General features: G+C 43.9%; 1 protein-coding gene across 1 annotated transcript in view; it reads right to left on the reverse strand.

Moving 5' to 3' along the window:
- Positions 1–9,703, reverse strand: part of SARC_05895 (hypothetical protein) — a gene marked incomplete at its 5' end in the record, with an annotated part of 14,478 nt that extends 4,775 nt beyond the window's left edge. The window contains 14 exons of the mRNA XM_014300237.1: positions 117–313; positions 683–819; positions 1,231–1,383; positions 2,355–2,565; positions 3,035–3,194; positions 3,547–3,754; positions 4,734–4,846; positions 5,448–5,573; positions 6,027–6,178; positions 6,938–7,023; positions 7,780–7,838; positions 8,211–8,333; positions 9,041–9,123; positions 9,527–9,703. Of these exons, the coding sequence (XP_014155712.1) occupies positions 117–313; positions 683–819; positions 1,231–1,383; positions 2,355–2,565; positions 3,035–3,194; positions 3,547–3,754; positions 4,734–4,846; positions 5,448–5,573; positions 6,027–6,178; positions 6,938–7,023; positions 7,780–7,838; positions 8,211–8,333; positions 9,041–9,123; positions 9,527–9,703 (1,985 nt within the window). The remainder of the gene's footprint in view (positions 1–116; positions 314–682; positions 820–1,230; positions 1,384–2,354; positions 2,566–3,034; positions 3,195–3,546; positions 3,755–4,733; positions 4,847–5,447; positions 5,574–6,026; positions 6,179–6,937; positions 7,024–7,779; positions 7,839–8,210; positions 8,334–9,040; positions 9,124–9,526) is intronic.
- Between the last annotated feature and the right edge of the window lie 135 nt (positions 9,704–9,838).

The raw sequence follows: 9,838 nt of genomic DNA on the forward strand, positions 1-9,838 counted from the left end.
TAGCACATATACATATATATATATATACTAGCATATATATATATATATATTAATAAATAAACAAATATATATATATATATATAGACACATATATATATACTATCATATTGACATACCCCAGAGAGCCATCGCAGTGTCGACTTGCACAGTCCCACAATCTCCACATCCGCACCGTCTCGAGCAGTTCCTGGGTGACCAGTAGAGTTGGCGGTGCGTGACTCGCCCATCTTGTCCATCCACGTGCCACAGTTGTACTCACTGCCACCGTATACGATGCCGGTGTCGTGGTTGACGTACGCCTTCACATTGAAGCCTGTGGGGTGGTGGGATATTAAGTGTGTTTGTGAGGAAAGGAAGACACATTGAGTACTTCCATATTGTCCGGGTAGAGATCGAGAACTGTGGACTACTTTTGAGCGTCGATATGTGCCATTTGGGTGAATCGCAGCTTCAGTACTCCTCTCACTAGCGTCCACACTAAGTCTATGGTTCACAGCAGCATTAAAATAAACGGAGAGATTGAGAATGGACTTGCTGTTATATTATGTAGTAGCCAGCAGTAGCCCTTTAACCGCTTGGCCTCGGAGATGACTAAACCTTTATAACTTGTACGTTGCACTTTGCAATCAGGCCCGTGAATGCGTAAACATGTAATCATTCGAGTTTTGATCGCTGGACATACCTTCGGGCTTCATGTTGCGATCAAGAGCGTCTCCTGCACCCCATTCTCTGAAGTCAATGCCATCTACGTGCTTCTGCAGACACTCCAACATCACCTCCCGGAGGGGCATGATCACGGCATCATGTTTGTAGGTGTACCTGATGTCAATCAATACAGGCGTTTGGTATGGATCACGTGGACATTCATGACTTACATCAGTGTTTCGAAGCAATATATATATATATATATATATATATACGGAAAAACATGTTGTATAAGTATCTGTGACTTTGGAGGGATTAAGAGGTGCCAGAGGCGTTCCCGGCACAGCTCAGCGCATGTGTACACTAGAAAACATGAGACATACATACAACACTTTATACAAAACAAATACATACATCTCTGAAAAACATGAGACATGCATACAACACTTTATACAAAACAAATACATACATCCCCGAAAAAATGAGACATACATACAACACTTTATACAAAACAAATACATACATCCCCGAAAAACATGAGACATGCATACAACACTTCATACATCCGCACATAAAGACACTTACTTGGCCATGGGTCCAGGCGAGTAGTCATCCCAATTGTCAGTGGGGTACAGGCGTGCCACAGGCATGTCCAGTATAGCCTGACCATCAGGGACGATATCACAGTAGTCTTGGATCGCCTGCAACCAGAACCATACGGCATCTCTGCAGTTGAATCTGATATGCATGGACGAACACGGCGATGGGTATGAGATAATGCGCATCTAGATAGATTGCATTGGTTTTTCCTGGCGCTTCAACTGTCCGCAAAAGTATCACCATTTGAGCGAGAGTCTTTTTGCACAGCTAATGCACCAATGAACGAATCAAATACCCCTATCGTATAGATGGCACACTGCCTCTAACTATAAATATTACCTCTTCCTGACCTGTGAGAAGTCGTTCTACGAAAAGTAATGAAATGCATATCAGCCGTTCGACTGCGCGCGCACGAACTTTTTTATTGAGAACGAGATTATTCTTCAACGATCCGATGAACGACACTGACAGGTTCAAGGAATACGCAACACATATACAGGCAAGTGTACCTATGCGCACCATAACACATTCATACACTGGTATGAAATCGATACCTATGCGTACCATAACACATTCATACACAGGTATGAAATCGGTACCTCTGCGTACCATAACACATTCATACACAGGTATGAAATCGATACATATGCGTACCATAACACATTCATACACAGGTATGAAATCGGTACCTCTGCGTACCATAACACATTCATACACAGGTATGAAATCGATACCTATGCGTACCATAACACATTCATACACAGGTATGAAATCGATACCTATGCGTACCATAACACATTCATACACAGGTATGAAATCGATACCTATAGGGTTGGGGATGAGTTCATGACTGGCACCTCAGATGGAGCCCATAGTTGAATTAGCTATGCCAGCAATGCATGACGTTTTGCAACGGTGCCAGCGAAAAGTATAGAACCGACAGTCAGAACATAAAATGGGATATATGTCAGATTCGTATCAATCTGTCTCTCACAAATACACACACACACACACACACACAAACAAACACACACTCCTACATACGCAACCACACACTCCTACGTCCATAAAAACACTCTTACATACACCAAGCTAGTCTCACAACACACCTCGAGTTTCGTGAGGCATCCAACAGATTGGGGATAAGACCGTGCCTGGCCGTTCCGGAGAATCCAATGATCAGCTTCGCGGCGTCTGCGTGTCGTCCCGTGACCAGCAGTAGCCCACGCAGTGCAATGAACGTGTCACGTCCCCACGCACGCATCATGCCATGCGAGAAATGGGGTAGCCCAGCGGCCATGGAAGCGCTCAGATCCTCGACTGGTGTGCGTGTGTATACAGATACACGGGTTAGTATGTGACTAAATGTGTATGGATGGCTATACAGCGCGCTGTAGATAACTCGAATTCGACATGTGTACGGATGGATATGCATGAAACCCTTGTTACAGCTATGTTAAGTATAACGGTACGACTCACCCTTACTATAAATAGAATATATAAGTGTCATCTCCCCATGCACGAATCATTATTCGACAAATCAGATAGATCAACAGATATCAAGGCGCCTAAATCCTCGGCAGAATGCTTTGCTCATGTAGTCCTGTATACATTTTGCATGCGCGCCTGCTCACTTAAATCACGCAGAAGGTAAATGTGACGTCTATTTTCACGCACGGATCAATTCATGAGATGAAAAGAAGGTTGCGACGAAAGATGCTCAGCGTACCTAAATAACATATATGTACATAAAACACGAATGAAACAGCACTTGCGTGGCATTACACACCTCCATCGGCCCCGGGCTGGATAGCGGGCTGGGGGGGTGGCAGGGATGCGTCACGGGTGGGTGCAGACCTCAGGTTGGCCATCAGTTGGATCGATGTCATCGCCAATTTGTGGACCAGCGAATCCCCATCGCGGACAAAGGGGCTCATACGCTTGATGCTCTGTGATGTAGGTAGGGATTTGTATTTGAATTTGATCCGATGGTGGTCTATGAGGGATGGGACGGAAGAGTAAAATTCCGTATACATATATGCGTACGCTTGATACTCGGTGCTCGAGGCAGTGACATCGTACAAAACATCCGACAAAAAAACTGTATATTCATGAATTACAGCAACAGATGAACAAACCGGTGTATAATTGAACAATAAACTCAACTCATTGCAAGCGACATCGTACAAAGCATCACTCAAACCTACAAGTCTATTCTTGGACTATAACTGACCTCATTGCAAGCGGAATCGTACAGAGCATCACCCAAACCTACAAGTCTATTCTTGGACTATAACTGACCTCATTGCAAGCGGACTCGTACAAGAAGGTCCACACGTCGCAGAAATATGCGGGGATTAGGAACCTTGGCAGCTGTTTGATCGCATCAAACCGGCCATTCATCCACTGCGTAACCTCTCTGCCGTATGACTTCTTCGAAAGCCGTCCCACAGCCCAGTCAATCATCCAATCACCGCCACGCAAATTGTTGGCGAGTGCGGAACCAAGACTGTACAGACGAGTGAAACAAGAGGATTGGGTGTAGGGTTTGTCAGCCAGAAAAGCAGAGAATGTCGTGTAATAAGATATGTGAACTACTGTCGAGTGCGGCATCGAGGCTATGTGGACCAAGTAGACGAATAAACTAGCAGTCGAAGCGAAATAAAAGAATTGTCAAGCCAATGAGAAGCAGACGAAGAGCAGGGAATGGAATAGGCAAATAAATCAGTAGACGTACACTGCTGCCCGATGTTGAGGTAAATCGGTGAAAGAGACCAACCAAGGGAAAGTACAAAACAATCAGGATTTTGGACTGTGTAGGCGTACGCAGCCGAAGAAGTTAGAGTTGTTGCAATCCTATAACCTATGTAGTAGCTGTCAGGCGCTACAACTTCCTTATCGACCGAGCCTTTAAACCCCCAATCGGTACTATTCACTGTCTGGACAGCCTTAGATATATGTACTGACATCGCGTCCAACCTAGATGGATACAAAACCAATGCCAGTCCAACTGTATTCGTAAGACTAAATCGTACAACACCAATGCGAACCCAGTTGTATCTGGAAGAAAACCCAAGCCGTATTGGAGCACAGTGTACGACGTAGGCGTGTACTTGCCTCTCGTGATCCTGATACGCTTGCTCAACAACTGGCTGTGCTCAGTCACCGTCTGCAAACTACTATATATACACAATAGAACACACAACCCCAGCAGCAGTCCTTATACGACTACACCACAGGACGGGTACCGCGAGAGGTATACTGAGTACTTACGCCCAGCAGCCTTGGCCCACTTACTAGACTATTGACTGCAGCGCAATAATATTCACAACACCAGCTGCAGGTCACATACAGATACATTACAAGACATAGTCCCGTGAGAGATGCATTGAGTACAAACCCCACGTGATCATTCACAACACAGCAACAGTTCCCAAAGGTATACATCACAACACAACAGTAACGTCAGTGATATATTGTGTACATACCCCCCGTTATCCTTGCATACTTCTTCAACAACTGTCTGCACACCCTGAAGACCGGCGTAGATCAAAGGCCCGTGTCCCGGTAGGTCGTATGCGCCATCGCTTTCCTCGTCCCACTGCATTTAGGTGAGTATATCGATGTAAATACACGAACGTGTTTCTATGGCACCCTATAGGTGGTTATTTCAATGTGAATATATTAACGTGTTTCTATGGCACCGTCTAGGTGAATATATCAATGTGAATATATTAACGTGTTTCTATGGTACCGTCTAGGTGAATATATAAATGTGAATATATTACCGCGTTTCTATGGTACCGTATAAGTGAATATAGCAATGCAAATTGTTTAATGTTACTATAATGCCGTATAGGTGAATATATCAAAGTGAATACACGAATGAGTTCCCACAGTACCGTATAGCCGAGATAGAAGGCATATGCACAGGTGAAATATCGAAGAAAGCTCACGAACGTGTTTCGTATAATAGCATAGATAGAACAATCCGGTATATGCACACAGTACGTCGGCTGGCGACACATTTTCCAGTGGAGCATTGAGACTCCCCACATCTCAAAATATCTCGCTAATCCTTTGATTTGAAATATCTGTCATTCTAATTCTAATTCTGGTAGGGTCTGTAAAATGAAAACAAACCTAATTCTAAAAGCCAAAAAATAAATCTAAACATGAATCAATAGTCACAGTGAGCGCACCTCCTCGGCATTGCATCGATAGATGAGATAGTTCAGCTGCATGAGATCGAGCTTCGCCAGGGCGTTGTGCAGCTCACTCTTCGAAGACTGTTTGTAGCCGACCAGTTCCTTCAAAGCTTTTTGCGCCTATGGTTGACGAATAACAGACAGTGAGACAGGGACAACAGACGCTGAGACAGGATATTATGCGATAAGCTGGAGGAAACATGTGATCACATTGAATTTGAAAATATATGCTGAGACAGGACAATTTGGGATGCGGTGTAGGGATCTTGAGTTCACAGTCGATCTCCGTCAATATCCAAGCCGCGAAGCAAATCAGATGGGCACAAATGCACCCATACTACTCACGTATGAACGTTATTTGTGCGCTATACACTGGTACTCACGCGTCTACCACACTCACTACAAGGTACATTTTCTTATACTCTGTTGTGCAAACAGGCTCCTGATTTCCATGTTTGAATATACATGCATATATATATAGTACAATATCTATCCATATCGCCATATAAGCCATCCGAAAGGTTCACATATCCAAAATACTACAGATGGCGTCCGTATAGTCTCACAACATACCTTGTCGTGCACGGCTGTGCGAATAATCAGCACAGATCCACTGCGGAACTCGCTGGCGTTGATGTGGACGGTCTGACCTTCGTGGGTGTTCTCTAGCGTGCAGAACTTTGAATCGTCCCAAGACACGTCTTGTGCAGTGTACACATTGACATCTGTAGACACACGCCACAGTCCACATTGGTAGTTCATATGAGGGGACATAAATGAGCTCCTTATGACTTGCTTCGAGGTACAGTGCATCTGCTATATCCAGCTTTTCTACATAGCACTAGCAACGCAAGGATGTGCATCGCATACCAATAAGTGGTCGTAACAAGGTGTGTAGTGAATGGGCAATGGCTGAGGAACTAGACCCCAATATAGCCCACCCCTCTATTCAATGAACCTGACAATCTATCGGGCTTATCTTCGTCTAATCAATATGCTCATTCAGTCAACGTACGTTCCGTTGCAATAGCCAAGCTTTTCGAGTGAAGCATGTCAGCTACCTGCTTACTCGTGAGATAAATCCGCCCAAACTTTCGCCTGTAGGCCGAGCCATTCTACAAGGCTCTGTATTCACCACTACCCACGACACAGAATCCACCAAAGGCCCTAGTGCACTGTCAGACGGTATACGATAACTTGCCTCTGACACTATTAATGTGCCTGTCATTTTACATGGACCAAAATATACTTCCCAAAGAAATCTACCAGGCACTGAGCTTTCACTTACCGCCAGTCAATATATGATATATACCCCTGACACTTTACATGCGCCTACCATTCAGTTTCAAATATACACTCTTGATTGAAGATTTGTGGGACATACCCGGAATACCGTTGATGGATTTGATATCGTTTTATACAACCAACACAATGACAATGTCAGTCAAATAAATAAATTAAATCCAAAAATTTGTGGCACATACCCTTGATACCATTGATGAACTTGTCATCCTTTTTGAATCGTTGCACGGCTCTGTCGGTGTTGGTCTTGTCGATGTGCATGCTCTCCCTATAGATAGCATTTAGTAGGCATTTAGTAGGTGTAATGTGGTTTAATACCAAGCATAAGTGCCGCTTATTTTCCTGAGCAATGCATACCGTAGGTTAAAAAACATAAAGTTGTTAAATTCTCGGGCAATGACAAACACGGAAAGTGGAGTGCATCGCGCGAATGTCTATTTGACGAGCCATGTGAGAATATGGTTAGGCTGAAGGTATTCTAGTATTTGAGAACGCTCCTATTCCCTGCAAAATGCATAGGTTTCCAGAACCTCCTCCTGCTAAATAGAACATATAAATACTGAGTTCGTATTGCTCAGAATAGCGAGTTCCGGCAACATCCATGTATGGACAAGCGAGTACACAGCTGAATTGACTGATAATTGCGTTGCCACTGGATGTGCCACGAGGTACCACGAATCACATTCAAATTCGCAGCTATTTGTCTTTATAAGATCGACATCGTACACAGTCGTAGAGTCAATGTGCTTAGCCGCAAGCTACAAGTACCACAGCACTATTCCCGTAGGCTACATAAATGACGCCCCCAGAAATATTCATCTCACACGTTGGCGCATAGAAAGAAAACACGGATGTCAGAAATTATATTCGTGTATACGAACAGTTGCTCGAATGACATACATGTAGCTTAATAAAAAAATTGATCCGAGCATAAAGATGGAAAGAATTTCACATGTACGGAAACTTGATAGCCTGATATAAACTTGCGGAGCATCGCGCACGCAATAGCACCTCAGATGCTTACCTTCGTGCCATGACACTCATCGAAGCCTCTAGTGCAATGGAGGTGACCTTGCCCACAACCTGTGAAATAGAACGGTATGCATTGATGTGAATAGCAGTCAGGGAACATGGAACCTGCCGCTCGCGGTGAGGATACCACTCGCAGGCAGAGTGAGGATGGATTTTAGGGTTTAGGATTTACGGCTGGAAACAAGGTATTTACCGCTTGAGCCGAATAAAGCTCACTTGCAGAGTGGGAGTGTGCGGCAGTAGGGAGAGCCCACCGCTACACGCCCTAGAGATACATACATCACCGCATTACGCCCTAGAGATGCATATATATATATATACGATTGTGTTCGAAGTGCGGTATATCACTGGGCTACGCTACACATGTGTAGCTGGCAGTGAGCAAACAGAGTGATCGCAGAGCAATATGCATGCTACACATACCGTCACCGGGGGGATGTAGCCACTGTTCTTATAGTGCTTGTTGAATCCCGAGTTTGCAATCAGCAGCACACTCTCGCGCGTCTCTGGGTTGTGACGGGTAATCACAAGTACCTCGGGGGTGACCTGCACAGACCACACCACGTGGCAAATGAAGGAAGCATACGCCGTTAATACTCGATGCAGAAGTATTTACACGATTACATCGCTTACATACGCGCTTTCAGCATACGATCATGCATATGTGCAGCAATATTAGATACACATACATACACGCTATGCCAGTGAACTAACATAGGGACCACGGAAGTATACGGGAACAATAAAGTCACCGAGCTATAGCTTTTGCGGTGTGCAAATGCGAATTTGAGAGTTTCAACATGAAACGCGTGCGTTGGATATAGTCGAGTGGCGTCGTAAGAGCTTCGTACCCCACCACCAGTGGTACACTGAAGTGTGACTCACACATGAGGTCACGAGCCGCTGAGCAATTTTTTTGGAGTGTGAGCCAAATTCAGGAACCGAAAACGAACATACTATACGATGCAGTCGTCTTGTATAAGGCCAGTCTACTCTATATGTCGCATACGAGACTTGAAACTTATACAGAGTGAAGGCATAGTAAACCTTATCGAGAGTGACGATACAGTGGCAGATGTTAATTTTGCTTCTCTAAGACATTTCTAGTCACGCTATACCCAGCCGCATACTATGTATGTATAGAACCTTTCAACTCAGTTTTGATGGTGATAATAATAAAAATAGTGGAAGTATCTATTTTCTGCTTCTTCAGGGACAGTTCTAACCATACTGTACACAACACAAATGCGTGCCTGATCGACGTAGATCTCACAGAAGTTGTCCTGGCCCATCTCCACATGCAGTTTGTTGATGGCACGTCTCGCCTCCATCAGGCCTATGGGGTGAGGGCGAACAAAACATGTATGTGAGAAGCTTAATATAGGTTCAAAATATCAGAAAAAGCAATATAATACACATAGATATTCCTTGGTAGACTCGTATGTATGTACATGCAAACGAGCATAGCTGTACTTCGACGACAACATGCAAGGTTTTTGTCCTTAGGTATACCGGCAGACATGAACATGTATAGGACTACATGCGATTCTGGTCATTGCACACGAGTTTGTCTAATAGTATCGGCTTCCCGAAAGCTCCGTGGACAGTACAGGCGGGCTTCATAAAAAACGACCATGTAGTGTACCAAAATTATTCCGTGTGAACATTTGTATGCTATCTAGAACTAAGTATTTATGTAGGTGTGTGAATACATGTATGTGTAAATTTGCATTCCATACCAGTATGGTCATTCACCACAGAGTTGTCCTCAGCATCAGCAGAATCAGCCCATGACGAGTACAAGCGTGCTTCGTTGACTACGTCAATGTAATGTGGCACAAGCTCATCATAACCTCGATTGGATCCAATAGCGCACGCAGACATCGCTGTGATAGCGGCGTTCGCCAGAGTGTCCTATAGTAGTAAAGAATATACCGATAGTTTAAGGATATACATATCCTTATTTACGTATATATATTATATATATATATATATATATATATATATATATATATATATATATATACAATATATATATATATATATATATA

The sequence above is a fragment of the Sphaeroforma arctica genome (genome assembly GCF_001186125.1).
Source record: "Sphaeroforma arctica JP610 unplaced genomic scaffold supercont1.398, whole genome shotgun sequence".
Classification (NCBI taxonomy): Eukaryota; class Ichthyosporea; order Ichthyophonida; genus Sphaeroforma; species Sphaeroforma arctica.